The 15743-nt window shown below is 42.4% G+C and overlaps 1 protein-coding gene across 2 annotated transcripts in view; it reads left to right on the top strand.

Moving 5' to 3' along the window:
- LHX6 (LIM homeobox 6) overlaps window positions 1-15743 on the top strand; it is a 184144-nt gene that overhangs the window by 55612 nt on the left and 112789 nt on the right. The window contains exon 2 of one of the 2 annotated variants that reach the window (XM_073600667.1): window positions 5415-5600. In XM_073600667.1, the coding sequence (XP_073456768.1) occupies window positions 5415-5600 (186 nt within the window). Of the gene's footprint in view, window positions 1-4191; window positions 5601-15743 lie in introns of those variants that run through there. The other variant, XM_073600666.1, reaches the window with a different exon arrangement.

The following is a 15743-nucleotide window of genomic DNA, read 5'->3' as shown; positions in this document are numbered from 1 at the left end:
GAAACTGAAAATAAACAAAATTACTAAAAAGTAAACATAAGAAAAATCTGTTTTCTTTTTGACTGTTATAAGTTTAAAGAACGTATTCATCTGGATGGAGTTTATAAAATAAAAAAATAAAATAAAATAAATAAATTAAAATTAAAGGAAAAAAAAATATTTAAGTTGACATCAACCCTAAATGACACTGAATTTTCTAAAGCACTCTGTATCACAAACAAGTGATTTTTTTTTATTTATAAATTACTTGTTTTCACATTCTTGTTATTCCTTATTGATCTCCTGTAGGCTCTTTGCAGCCACTATATTTATTATTACTTTTTAATAGTGCAACTGTATACAATAATTGCAATATTAAAAATAAAATAAAAATTACTTAAGTTGATATTGACCATAAATGACACTGAACTTTCCAAAGCACTATGTATCACAAACAAGTGTTTTTTTTATTAATACTTTCATTTATTATTACTTTTTAATAGTGCAACTGTATACAACAATTGCATTATTGAATCCATTGCACTTTTTTTACCATTCAAAGGAATTAAACTGTAAATAAACAAAATTACTAAAAAGTAAACATAAGAAAAATCTGTTTTCTTTTTGACTGTTATAAGTTTAATGAACATATTCATCTGGATGGAGATTATAAAATTAAAAAATAAAAGAAAATAAATTAATTAAAATTAAAAGAAAAAAAATATTTAAGTTGACATCAACCCTAAATGACACTGAATTTTCTAAAGCACTGTGTATCACAAACAAGTGATTTTTTTTTACATTTATTTATAAATTACTTGTTTTCACATTCTTGTTATTCCTTATTGATCTCCTGTAGGCTATTTGCATCCACTATATTTATTATTACTTTTTAATAGTGCAACTGTATACAATAATTTCAATATTAAAAATAAAATAAAAATTACTTAAGTTGATATTGACCATAAATGACACTGAACTTTCCATAGCACTGTGTATCACAAGCAAGCAATTTATTTTTTCTAATACTTATATTCATTATTACTTTTTAATAGTGCAACTGTATACAACAATTGCATTATTAAAAAAAAAAAATTACTTAAGTTGGCATCAACCATAAATGACACTGAATTTTCTAAAGCACTGTGTATCACAAGCAAGTATTTTTTTTAATTAATACTTGTATTTATTATTACTTTTTAATAGTGCAACTGTATACAACAATTGCATTATTAAATCCATTGCACTTTTTTTTACCATTCAAAGGAATGAAACTGTAAATAAACAAAATTACTAAAAAGTAAACATAAGAAAAATCTGTTTTCTTTTTGCCTGTTGTAAGTTTAATAAATGTATTCATCTGGATGGAGATTATAAAATTAAAAAATAAAATAAAATAAATGAATTAAAATTAAAAGAAAAAAAAATATTTAAGTTGACATCAACCCTAAATGACACTGAATTTTCTAAAGCACTGTGTATCACAAACAAGTGATTTTTTTAATTTTTTTATTAATAAATTACTTGTTTTCACATTTTTGTTATCCTTTATTGATCTCCTGTAGGCTCTTTGCAGCCACTGTATTTATTATTACTTTTTAATAGTGCAACTGTATACAATAATTGCATTATTGAAAATAAAATAAAAAAATTACTTAAGTTGACATCGACCATAGAGGACACTGAATTTTGTAAAGCACTGTGTATCACAAGCAAGTAATTTATTTTTATTAATATTTTTATTAATTATTACTTTTTAATAGTGCAACTGTATACAACAATTGCATTTTTAAATCCATTGCACTTTTTACCATTCAAAGGAATGAAACTGTAAATAAACTAAATTACTAAAACAGAAGAAAAATCAGAAGTTTTCTTTTTGACTGCTATAAGTTTAATGAACTTATACGGAGTCTGGATGGAGATTATTAAAGAAATACAATTAAAAAAAGATGAACTTAATTTTAATAATGGGGCTGGAGTGTGGTGGAGGGTCTATTGATGCCAGCTGCTGGAGGATCTAATGTGGCTGGGAGGGTGTAGTGTTGCTGGGGAAGGGGGGGTCTTATGCTGCTGGGGGTCAATTGTTGCTTGGGAGTATCTATTGTTAAGAGAGAGGTCTATTGATGCTGGCTGCTGGAGAGATCTATTTTTGCTGCTGGAGGTCTATTGTTATGGGGGGATCTATTGTTGCCTGGGGGTGTATATTGTTCTAGGGAGATCTATTGTTGCTTGGGGTGTCTATTGTTGCTGGGAGGGATCTACTGTTGAAAGAAAGGTCTAATGGTTCTGGCTGCTGGAAGTTCTGTTGTTGCTGCTGGATGTCTATTGTTACTTGGGGTGTCTATTGTTGTGGGGAATCTATTGTTGCCAGGGGTGTCTGATGTTGCTGGAGGAGGATCTGTTGTTGCTGGGGGGAAGTCTATTGTTGCTGGGAGGGATCTACTGTTGAAGGAGAGGTCTATTGATTCTAGCTGCTGAGAGATCTATTTTGCTGCTAGAGGTCTATTGTTATGGGGGATCTATTGTTGCTGGGGGTGTACATTGTTGTGGGGGATCTATTGTTACTGGGGGTGTCTGTTGTTACTGGAGGAGGATATATTGTTGATGGGGGGAGTCTATTGTTGCTGGGAGGGATCTACTGTTGAAGCAGAGTTCTATTGATGCTGGCTGCTGGGAGATCTGTTGTTGCTGCTGGGGGTCTATTGGTTTGGGGTGATCTATTTTTCCTGGGGGTGTCTATTGTGTTGAGGGATCTATTGTTGCTGGGAGTGTCTATTGTTGTGGGGGGATCTATTGTTGCTGGGGGGTCTATTGTTGCTGGCTGCAGGGGATCTATTTTACAGCATTTCTTGTTATCATGAACAAATGCCATACAAATTACCACAAATTGATACTTGGATCTGTATTCTCTAAAAGGAGCGGTGCTCAGAGGTTGGTAGGGGGTGGAACCAAGGGACGGTGCTCAGGGGTGGGTAGGGGGCGGAACCAAGGGACGGTGCTCAGGGGTGGGTAGGGGGCGGAACCAAGGGACGGTGCTCAGGGGTGGGTAAGGGGCGGAGACAAGGGGTGACTTAGAAAGTGAGAGTTCCTGCACCTATTATCTAAGAAAAAAACCCTGTGTTCTTCATTAGGGATGTGCTTGGGTTCGGTCTAGTCACCCCATGTGCCATTGGCTTAGCTTCAGGGGTTGCAGGGGTCTCAATGGCAACCCCACCCATGTATACATACATGCACGCATGTGTGTTTGAGCTTTGGGGTGCACACCCTAATGCAATAGGCTGCCCACACCTATGTATCCGAGTAACACATCTAAGTTTTTATTACCTCTCACAGAGATCACAGTACTCCCCACTAAAATGGTTTTAGCTGCTTTGCTTTTCAGAAAAACAGCGCCATCTTTGTTCAGGCATCATCCAGGGTCATCATCCACTTCCCATACTGGGATGCTGGCTCAGGGATGGCACAGTCATGTAAATATTGGTGGCCGAGCATTTCTTGGCTGGAGTTCACAAACGACTGACACAGATCAGCCCATGAGGCATCCTCTCACCTCGCGACCAGTTACATGATGCCACACGTCCTCTTCTTCCTCCCCTGGCCATGTGCACCCTGTAATGAATTGGTGCCATTCTCCCATTGGTCCAAGCCTGATGACACCCCCCCCCAAAAAGCAGGTCCTTGATGTCCTCAGCTCATAAGAGGTGGGTTGAATGACACTGAACTACTCACCTTGTGACTTTCTACAAAGTTACAATGTTGCAGTCACTGGGGGGAGAGTAGACTGAGAAAATGCTTCCTCCTGCTGGCAGCGGACTGATGGTATCATCTCAGCTTAGGAGACTGAGAACATGCTTCCTCCTGCCTGCAGCAGACTGATCACATCATCTCAGCCCAGGAGACTAAAGACATGCTACCTCCTGCCTGCAGCAGACTGATGACATTATCTCAGCCTAGGCGACTAAGGACATGCTTCCTTCTGCCTGCAGTAGACTGATGACCTCATCACAACCTAGGCAAAGTCACTAACTGGAGTTCTAGGGATGGCTTTTTATTAATAAAATTCTTTTTTTTATTATTATACTTTTGCTGTATATTGTGACACCTCAGGACTTTATTCATGCAGACTTATAACATGAATGACAGGTCCACTTTGACATGTTATTTGTATACAGAAATTATTGCATGCTCAATGGATTTGCTACAGTAGTATTTGGAACTCTAGGTTGACATTAGATATGTGCGGTTCATTTCATTCCGAATCGAAATTGGGAAATTCGGATGCATCTGAATTTCCAAATTACAATAGTAATGAACTTAAATGAATGCAAAATAACAGAATTAACTTTCCGACAAATTTTGAATTCAAATCAAATTCAAATTGTTTTCTAATTCAATTCGAATTCAAATAATTTTCTCATTCGATTCAAATTTACAAATAGAATAAAATAGAATAGGAATAGAAATAAAGGAAAAGAATAGAAAAGAATATAATAGAATAGAAAATAATAAAAAAGAACAGAATACAATGGGATAGAAAATAAAAGCATATAATAAAATAGAAAAGAATAGAGTAAAACAGAACAAAATAGAATAGAAAATAAAAAAACAGAATACAATAGAAAAGAATAGAATAGAAAAAATTATTGGATAGAATACAATATAAAGAATATAACCATCTTCTGAAACTCGAATTATAGATAGAATAAATTAGAATTGGAACAGAATAGAATAGAAAAAACAATAGAATAGTAAATAATAAATAATAATAATAAAATATAAAGAAAAAATCCATTGGAATAGAAAAAACAATAGAATGGAATAGAGTTAAAATAGAAGTAATATAACCATATTCCAAAATTCGAATTAGGAACAGAATAAATTCAGATTTGAATGGAATAAATTTGAATTGGAATAGAATAGAAACCAAAAGAATAGAAACTAAATGGAAAATAAAAGAAGAGAATAGAATAGAAAAAACAATAGAATAGAATAAAATAGAAAAAATATAACCCAAATTCAAATAAAATAAATTTGAATTAGAATATATTAGAAAAGAATAGATTAGAATAGAACAGAAAATAAAAGAATAGAAAAGAATAGAATAGAAAAAAACAATAGAATAGAATAAAATAGACTATAACCATTTTCCGAAATTCAAATTTCGAATAGAATAAATTCAAATTCAAATGGAATTCGATTCAAATTTGAATTCCATTAAAATTTTACGAACTGGGTAAATTTGAATGGAATTCGAATAAACAAATGGAATTATGAAAATGAATGAAACAAATTTAACTAAAGTAATTTATAAAAATAACGAATTGAAGCGAAACAAACAATTTTTTCATTCTGCACATGTCTGGTTGACATGCCTGTTTGGTGTCCCGGGAAGCTCACGGAGATCTCCTAACTGGTGTTTTCTCTTTCTCCAGTCCCAGTCGGATGATGAAAACCTTCCATGTAACCTGGAAAAGGAAGACCACTCATCCCCCAGCCCTCCCTCCACCCCATCCGTGTGCTCCCCTCCATCTTCCTCCTCCTCCTCCTCTGTACCTTCAGATGGGAAGAACGTTTGTTCCAGCTGTGGCCTGGAAATCCTCGACAGATACCTGCTCAAGGTACGTAACGAAATAAGCATGAGTCTATGTATAACCATTTTGATATTTGCATAGCTCCTCCCAGTAGCCCGCCCACTGCTTGCTTGGTTAAGGAGCACCTGAGAGGAACTATGCAAATATCAAAATGCCTTGGTGGGTAGATGCCAGTCTGGAGGAGTAGGTGATCCTAGGAAGGGTTTTTTTTGGTAGGTAGCACCCAGATATGATGCTGACCCTCAGAACTGAAACCCAGTGAATGAAAGAGGCGGGCCTCTTGGTGAGAAGCTCAGAGTAAGCCATTTTAGTACAGGAGAGGCACAACTGTGCAAGACTAAAGGGAATGCCAGAGGTCAGCCTTGAAGTCCTGTATTGTGAAGGACCAGTTCAGTTTATAGAGCTCGTTGGCTTTGATTAGGCTGCTCTCATCAAAAAGAGCACCCTAGAGAGGGGTAGAATCCAAACTCTGAAGATGCAGTAAGAGTGGATACCTAGGCTTGACCATGATAAGTCCCCGCTGAGGTGATTGTCACCAGAACTGGTGAGTGAATCCAGAATTGAAAGGCCACACCTGGGTCCAGTTCTGCAGGAGGAGCTTCCTCTGCCTAAGGTCCCCTGCCCTTGAGGCAGTTCTTTGTAACACTGCTAGATGTTCATCGAGGTTCCAGTTGTAGCATAGCTGAGAGGCCTACACCTAAGTTTCTAGTTTGGAGTTTGCGGTCTGGAGACCATCTGACTATTGGATTGTCAACCTCTGAACGACAAAGGGTTTCGAGGACCACCTTGTGTAGATAGAGTTCTGGATAGAGTAGGGAAAGGTTTTACACCCCTGGAAGTTTACCCCTAGGTTCTACCCCTAGAGAGGCCACACCTGGGTCCAGTTCTGGAGGAGGAGCTTCCTCTGCCGAAGGGCCTGTCGAAGTTCTCTGTAACACTGCTAGATGTTCATCGAGGTTCTAGTTGTAGCATAGCTGAGAGGCCTACACCTAAGTTTCTAGGAGCATCTGACTATTGGATTGTCAACCTCTGTAGTGCACGACAAAGGGTTTCGAGGACGACCTTGTGTAGATAGAGTTCTGGATAGAGTTTTGGATAGAGTAGGGAAGGGTTTTACACCCGTGGAAGTGTATTTTTTCTTACTGTTAATGTCCGTTGGAGAAATTTCCCTTCACTTCCTGTACTTGGGAGGCAACAGGAAGTAAGAGGACAATCTTTGCAAAGTGATGGTTGCAACCATCTTAGACAGTTGTCACCAGAACAGGTGAGTGGATCTAGTAATGAAGGACCACACTATGATTTCCAAGTCCAAATCAAGATTATTACAATAAAAGCTATGTTTATAGAGCCAACGCGTTTCAAGGGCTGCGACTCCATCCCTTCATCAGGGCTTGAGAAAATGAACATTGAAACAATGAATGAGGATTTAAAATCAATATATGGTAAAAGTTGTGAATAAGCACAGCATTCAGTTGATGCAGTTCTAACAACTCTTTAATAATACCCATCAATATATTGATTACTGAGTCCACATACATTATTTCTTTCTCGAACATCACGGGACACAGAGCCACAGTAATTACTGATGGGTTATATAGGTATCACTGGTGATTGGACACTGGCACACCCTATCAGGAAGTTCAACCCCCTATATAATCCCTCCCCCTTGCAGGGATACCTCAGTTTTTACGCCAGTGTCTTAGGTGATGGACGTGTAAAGATGTCCTGTGCTGAGCTCCAAAGGGAATATCCTAAGATCCTATACTGGGGCAAGCCAGGCGAACCGGATCTATTCAAAGTGTCTTTTCATGGCCGAATTGAATGGTACCCGGGCCTCGTGTCCGAAGAAACGAGGTTTTACCCGTAATGCTTCTCTTTTTAGAGAGCTGGACCCCGCAGATCAGAAAATGGCTTTAAACTTCCTAATTTCTGGCGAGGTGCTTTACGGTCCCAGAACTGTTGGATCCCCCTACTGATGGGGGCCCCAGTTTCTGACGGTTTTTTCAAACGGAGCCCACCGTGAGAGGTGAAGATTGGGTCTGTGTAAACAGCACCCTGCGGCTGGATAAGGTAAGAGGAGATTCCACAGAATTTTTGAGTTCTAGTGGCTTTTCTCCTTTAAGGTAAATGCATGCTATGCCTATTGTGACCACCGGGGGCTGCCAAGAGCACAAACCTACACATGCTGAATGTCTGTCTCAGGTGTTGTAATCGCTGTGTATGTCCCAGCGTATCAAGCAGGCTGCAAGCAGGTAAGGTGGATGGGGGGATTTCTCATGTTTGAATGTTCCCCCCCAGGCTAGAGAGGGGCCACAGGGGTCTAGAAAGTGGTTATACCACCCGGGCTCTGTGGCCTAATGGCCACCATCTCTGAAGATAGCCGTTCAGGCAAATCTTGTTACCAGTCTCCCTCCTTCCCCCCCCCATCCCCAGCCTTTTCTCCAGAGCATGACAGGAGAGTCGGCAGTGCGGGAAGCGCTTGTTTTTTTCAAAACTCGAGGGGGGGGGGGCGGTAGAGGAGGGGGCGGGATGTCAGCACAGAGTGTTTAGACTCCCACTCAGGCCAGCTGCAGGCTATTAAAGGCACTCTGTACAGGTGCACTCAGCCTTCTGAGAGACACAGAGCTGACGGTCGCATGTAAGGTGGGACACAGGCATTCTCCTAGGCAGCATTTACTGAAGTAACACCAGACTGAGCATTGGGTAGCAAGGCTTTTAGCCAGACTACATCGCTCAGCAGACAGTGTTCATTTGTATACCTCACACCTTGTTGCTTTGCACTATGGGTAGAAGAGGTTCAAGCACCCCAGGAACCAGAGACACTAGGGGATCTCGTTCAGGTTCTGAGGGCCCCCTGTCGGCAGCATCCTTCCCCCCTAAAGATGGGCCAGGGACGGCTAGCCAGGGAGAGCCATCGGGGTCAGGGGCTACACCTGCTTCTGGCACTTCAGCCCCTGTATATATTACACAAGAGGTTTTTTCCTCAACCATTAATGGTCTAGAGGAAAGATTAATGGCCGTGATTACGTCTTCACTCAGTGGAAGAAAACGCACTAGGCTTTCCTCTGTTCCCCAAGACCCTCAGACAGAGGAGCTCTGGGATAAAGGAGATGAATCCCTTTCAGAGGATCGGGATGGGATGGATGATTCCTCTTCGGAGGATTCAGGTGGAGAGGGACCCTCTGCGACTTCCCAAGAGGAGAAAGTCTTAGTGCAGATCCTCACTGGATTGGTCCGCTCCACATTTAAGTTGCCCATACCTGAAACTGCTAAAGAATCCTCTTCTGCTTTGGGGTCACTGAAACCTTTCCAAGCAGCACATGCTTTTCCTGTTCATACTTTACTTGAAAAGCTTATTTATTCTGAGTGGGATCACCCAGACAAACGTTTTTTTCCGCCGAGAAAGTTTTCAACACTTTATCCGATGGAAGAAAAGTTTATTAAAATGTGGGGAATACCAGCTATTGATGCCGCCATTTCCTCCATAAATAATAGCCTGACTTGTCCTGTAGACAATGCTCAGATGCTCAGGGATCCTGTAGATAAAAGGATGGAATCCCTATTGAAGGATGTTTTCTCCTTAGCAGGATCAGTGGCCCAACCTGCAATAGCAGTGATTGGAGTCTGTCAATACTTAAGAGACCATGTTAAGCAGGTCATCAAAGTATTACCTGAACAGCAGGCCCAGGGGTTTGCTAACCTTCCAGCGGCCTTATGCTTTGTGGTTGACGCCATTAGAGATTCTATCGTGCAAACCTCCCGTCTTTCACTGGGGTTGGTGCATATACGTAGAATCCTATGGTTGAAAAATTGGTCAGCCGAAGCACCATGTAAGAAGCTACTGGCTGGGTTTCCATTTCGTGGTGCAAGGTTGTTTGGAGAGGACTTGGATAACTATATCAAGAGAATCTCTTGTGGGAAAAGCACTCTCTTACCTGTCAAGAAGAAGAGTAAGCGTCCCTCTTTCAAACGGACTCTTTCCCCAGCGCCGGGGGCTTCAGCCTCCAGGCAGTCTCGACGGCTGCCTCCATCGGGGTCCAGAGACAAGAGTCAACCCCAGGGACAAAAGAAGTCCTGGGGAAAGAAGCCTACTAGGCAAAACACTAAGACCTCTGCATGAGGGGGCGCCCCCGCTCACTCGAGTGGGGGGGAAGACTGCGACAATTCTCAGAGCTCTGGCAGGAGGACTTCCAGGACAGATGGGTAGTCTCCACGGTAACCTTAGGGTACAAGCTGGAGTTTCAGGAATTCCCTTCTCCTCGGTTCCTCAGATCAAATGTTCCCAGAGACCCAGAGAAGAAGCAGTCGCTCCTTCTAGCGTTAGAGCGACTTTTGTCGCAGGAGGTCATTATGATAGTTCCCGCAAAGGACCAGGGATTGGGCTTCTATTCCAACCTTTTTACGGTCCAAAAGCCAAATGGGGATGTCAGGCCCATTTTGGACTTAAAGGGGTTGTAAAGGTAAAAATTTTTTCACCTTAATGCATTCTATGCATTAAGGTGAAAAAACTTCTGACAGAACCGCCGCCCCCAGGCCCCCCGTTTTACTTACCTGACGCCTCGAAAGTCAGCTTCGCGTTCCCGACATCTGTTCCTCCGCTCACCCTGGCCGCTGATTGGCTGCAGTGGATGGATTGAAAGCAGCGCAGCCATTGGCTCGCGCTGCTGTCAATCACATCCGATGACGCGGCGCGCCGGGGGGCGGGGCCGAGTGATACAGCGAGCGGCTATAGCCGCCGGCTGTATCACGGGAGCGCGCCCGCAAGCACTCACCACCGTGCGAGGGAGCTCGCATTAAGGTGGTGAATGCTTGCGGGGAGGAGCTGAAACAGCCGCCGAGGGACCCCAGAAGACGAGGTTCGGGGCCACTCTGTGCAGAACGAGCTGCACAGTGAAGGTAAGTATAACATGTTTGTTATTTTTAAAAAAAAAAAAAAACACCTTTACAAACGCTTTAAGGGATCTGAACCGATTCCTAAGGATTCAATCCTTCCGCATGGAATCAATTCGAACAGTAGTTCCCACCCTGCAGGGAGGAGAATTTCTGGCATCAATAGACATCAGAGATGCATATCTGCATGTGCCCATTTTTCCTGCTCATCAGAAGTTTCTGCGCTTCGAGGTAGGAGGGCGCCATTTCCAGTTTATGGCTCTGCCCTTTGGGATAGCCACTGCACCTCGAGTGTTCACAAAGATATTGGCTCCTCCTCTGGCCAGATTAAGGGCTCAGGGTATAGCTGTCATAGCATACCTAGACGACCTGCTCTTGATAGACCGGTCGGTAGCCTCTTTGAATGGAAACTTGAGGACCACGGTCAGGTATCTAGAACACCTGGGTTGGATCCTCAACTTAGAAAAGTCTTTCCTAAAACCAGTAAGAAGACTGGAATATTTAGGTCTGATTATAGATACAAGCCAGGAGAAAATATTTCTACCCCAGGCAAAGATCACTGCTTTGAGAGAGCTGATTCTGACAGTAAGGACCAAGAAGGGTCCCTCAGTCCGCCTTTGTATGAGGCTACTAGGGAAGATGGTGTCTTCATTCGAAGCAGTTCCCTATGCTCAGTTTCACTCAAGAATGCTGCAACACAGTATTCTGTCGACCTGGAACAAGAAGGTTCAGGCATTAGACTTTCCGATGCACCAGTCGCATGCGGTGCGTCAGAGTCTCAATTGGTGGCTCATACCCGAAAACCTGCAGAAGGGGAAATCCTTTCTACCGGTTACCTGGACGGTGGTAACAACAGATGCCAGTCTGTCAGGTTGGGGAGCAGTTCTGGAACAGGCTGCGGTCCAAGGAGTATGGTCCAAGACAGAGAGGACCTTACCCATCAACATTCTGGAGATCCGGGCGATACATCTAGCTCTAAAAGCCTGGACCATCAGGCTACAGGGTTGTCCGGTCAGGATCCAGTCCGACAATGCCACAGCAGTGGCTTATGTCAATCATCAGGGAGGCACCCGGAGCCGAGCTGCTCAAAAAGAGGTGAACCAGATCTTAGTCTGGGCAGAGATGCATGTGCCATGCATATAGGCAGTTTTCATCCCGGGAATAGAGAATTGGCAGGCGGACTATCTAAGTCGCCAGCAGTTACTTCCAGGGGAATGGTCTCTGCATCCCGACGTCTTTTGGGCCATATGCCAAAGATGGGGGGTTCCAGATGTAGATCTCTTTGCATCCCGATTCAACAAAAAGATAGACAGATTTGTGGCAAGGACAAAAGATCCTCTTGCATGCGGGACGGATGCGTTGGTGATTCCGTGGCATCGGTTCTCACTGATTTACGCATTCCCGCCTATTCTGCTACTACCACGACTCCTTCGCAGGATCAGGCAGGAAAGGAAGTCGGTACTTCTGGTGGCCCCCGCTTGGCCCAGAAGGACTTGGTATGCAGAAATAGTAAGGATGACGGTAGGTTCCCCGTGGACACTACCGGAACGCCCAGACCTGTTATCTCAAGGTCCAGTGTTCCATCCTGCCTTACAAACGATAAATTTGACGGTTTGGCTTTTGAGACCCACGTTCTGAAGAGTCGTGGGCTCTCAGGTCCTGTCATATCTACCTTGATTAATGCAAGGAAGCCAGCTTCCAGGATGATTTATCATAGAGTCTGGAAAGCTTATATAACCTGGTGTGAATCCAGAGGTTGGCATCCCAGGAAATATGTCATAGGTAGAATCCTTGATTTTCTACAGATGGGATTAGAGATGAAGCTGGCCTTGAGTACCATCAAGGGCCAGGTCTCTGCTTTATCAGTATTATTTCAGCGGCCACTTGCTTCGCATTCTTTGGTCCGAAACTTTATGCAGGGGGTGATGCGTCTTAATCCTCCGGTTAAAGCGCCCCTAAACCCCTGGGACTTGAATTTGGTCCTGGCTGTGTTACAGAAACGGCCTTTTGAACCAATAAGTCAGATTCCTTTGGTCTTGTTGACAAGGAAATTAATTTTTCTGGTGGCCATCTCTTCTGCTAGAAGAGTATCAGAATTAGCAGCTCTTTCCTGTAAGGAGCCTTATTTGATTATACACAAGGATAGAGTGGTACTACGCCCTCATCCTAGTTTTTTACCGAAGGTGGTTCCTGATTTTCATTTAAACCAAGACATTGTTCTACCTTCCTTTTTTCCAGATCCCTGTTCTCCGGAAGAGAGATCTCTACATTCGTTGGATGTAGTAAGAGCAGTTAAGGCCTATCTAGGGGCAACTACTCAGATCCGCAAGACGGATGTTTTGTTTGTGCTGCCAGAGGGTCCCAATAGAGGACAGGCAGCGTCAAAAGCTACCATTTCTAAATGGATTCGACAGTTGATCATTCAAGCTTACGGTTTGAAACAGAAGATTCCTCCGTTTCAGATCAGGGCACATTCCACAAGGGCTATTGGTGCTTCTTGGGCAGTGCATCACCGGGCCTCTATGGCTCAAATCTGCAAGGCCGCAACCTGGTCTTCAGTTCATACATTCACCAGATTCTATCAGGTGGATGTGAGAAGGCATGAGGATATCGCCTTTGGGCGTAGTGTGCTGCAGGCAGCAGTACAGGGTCCTCAGGTCTGATTGCACCCTACTTGGTCGTGGTTCCCCCCCCTCAGGTAGCATTGCTCTGGGACATCCCATCAGTAATTACTGTGGCTCTGTGTCCCGTGATGTTCGAGAAAGAAAATAGGATTTTTTAAAACAGCTTACCTGTAAAATCCTTTTCTTTCGAAGGACATCACGGGACACAGAGGTCCCACCCCTCTTCTAATACACTATATTGCTTAGCTACAAAACTGAGGTATCCCTGCAAGGGGGAGGGATTATATAGGGGGTTGAACTTCCTGATAGGGTGTGCCAGTGTCCAATCACCAGTGATACCTATATAACCCATCAGTAATTACTGTGGCTCTGTGTCCCGTGATGTCCTTCGAAAGAAAAGGATTTTACAGGTAAGCTGTTTTAAAAAATCCTATTATTGCCAAAAGTTTTGGGATGCCTGCCATTACATGCACATGGATTTTAATGGCATCCCAGTCTTATCCCGTAGGGTTCAATATTGACTTGGCCCACCCTTTGCAGCTTTAACAGCTTCAACTCTTCTGGGAAGGCTGTCCACAAGGTTTAGGAGTATATCTATGGGAATGTTTGATCATTCTTCCAGAAGCATATTTGCTGATGTTGGACGAGTAGGCTGGCTCGCAGTCTCCGCTCTAATTCATCCCAAAGGTGCTCTATCTGGTTGTTGTCAGGACTCTGTGCAGACCAGTCAAGTTCCTGCTCCCCAAACCTGCTAATCCATGTCTTTATGGTCCTTGCTTTGTGCACTGGTCCAAATCATTTGGCGGAGGGGGGATTATGGTGTGGGGTTGTTTTTCAGGGGTTGGGCTTGGCTCTTAGTTCCAGTGAAGGGAACTCTTAAGGCATCAGCATATCAAGGCATTTTGGACAATTTCAGGCTCCCAACTTTGTGGGAACAGTTTGGGGATGGCCCCTTCCTGTTCCAACATTACTGCCCACCAGTGCACAAAGCAAGGTCCATAAAGATATGGATGACCGAGTTTGGGGTGGAGGAACTTGACTGGCCTGCACAGTCCTGACCTCAACCCAATAGAACACCTTTAGTGATGAATTAGAGCACAGACTGCAAGCCAGGTATTCTCATCCAACATCAGTATCAGTGGCTGACCTCACAAATGCTCTTCTGGAAGAATGGTCAAACATTCCCATAGACACCCTCCTAAACCTTGTGGACAGCCTTCCCAGAAGAGTTGAAGCTGTTATAGCTGCAAAGGGTGGGCCAACTCAATATTGAACCCTACGGACTAAGACTGGGATGCCATTAAAGTTCATGTGCGTGTAAAGGCAGGTGTCCCAATACTTTTGGCAATATAGTGTATATTGTTAAAATTCTTAATTTTCTAAAGATTTGAAGAAGGGGGTGGAGTTACAGCCCCTGAAAGGCATTGGCTCTATAAACAGCATCCGTCAGCAGCTGGTTGAAGCAGCTCTTACCTATCTTTAATACCACCCAACTATATATTGATCACTGAGTTCATATACATGGTTTCATCTTTTCATTTTCTAAAGACTTGGTGAAAGGGGGTGGAGTAACAGCTGCCGAAACGCGTCGGCCCTATAAACTGTCTGCCATTGGAATAATCTTATATTTGGACTTGGATATCAAGTTGTTGCGCTTCAATTCTGGATTCATTCACCTCTTGCGGTGCCTAAAAGAGGACTTACCATCAATTTTTAAAGATTTCCTTTCACTTCCTGTTGCATCTCCAGTAAAGGGAGTGAAGGGAAAATTCTCCAACTGGTTTAAAACCATTCCCTACTTTATCCAAAATGAAAAAGAAACATTTGGGGCTATACTTATACTTCAAATATGTCACTTATAAATATGAAAGTACAGCTAAAGGTACAGTTGGGGTGTCAAATGGAGGAGGGAAAAGAGACATGACCTTCAACCCCTTCACGAAGAACTGTCATATCTCTGTCTCATCTCAGACCATATTTTTGGAGAAGTTTATTTTCTTGTGCTGGAAATAACTTTGGCAAATATAGTTGTTCTATCTTTATTTTGACCACTTCAGCCCCGGAAGATTTGGCTGCTCAATGACCGGGCCATTTTTTTTGCGATTGGGCACTGCGTTGCTTTAACTGACAATTGCTCGGTCGTGCAACGTTGGACCCAAACAAATTTGACGTCCTTTTTTCCCCACAAATAGAGCTTTCTTTTGGTGGTATTTGATCACCTCTGTGGGTTTTATTTTTTGCACTATAAACAAAAAAAGAGCGACAATTTTGAAAAAAAAACAAAAAACATTATTTTGTACTTTTTGCTATAATAAATAGCCCCAATTTTTTTTTTAAAAAAGTTAATTTTTTCCTCAGTTTAGGCTGATATATATTCTTCATATTTTTGGTAATAAACATCACAATAAGCGTATATGGATTGGTTTGCGCAAAAGTTATAGCGTCTACAAAATAGGGGATAGATTTATGGCATTTTTATTATTATTTTTCTTCTTACTAGTAATGGCGGCGATCTGCGATTTTTTTATCAGGACTGCGACATTATGGCGAACACATCGGACACTTTTGACACATTTTTGGGACCATTGACAATTATACAGCGATCAGTGCTATAAAAATGCACTGATTACTGTGTAAATGTCACTGGCAGGGAAGG

This window comes from Aquarana catesbeiana, linkage group LG09 (genome assembly GCF_042186555.1).
Source record: "Aquarana catesbeiana isolate 2022-GZ linkage group LG09, ASM4218655v1, whole genome shotgun sequence".
NCBI classification, from domain to species: domain Eukaryota; kingdom Metazoa; phylum Chordata; class Amphibia; order Anura; family Ranidae; genus Aquarana; species Aquarana catesbeiana.
The sequence above is the reverse complement of the archived record's forward strand: the minus strand, read 5'-3'. Positions and strand labels throughout refer to the sequence as shown.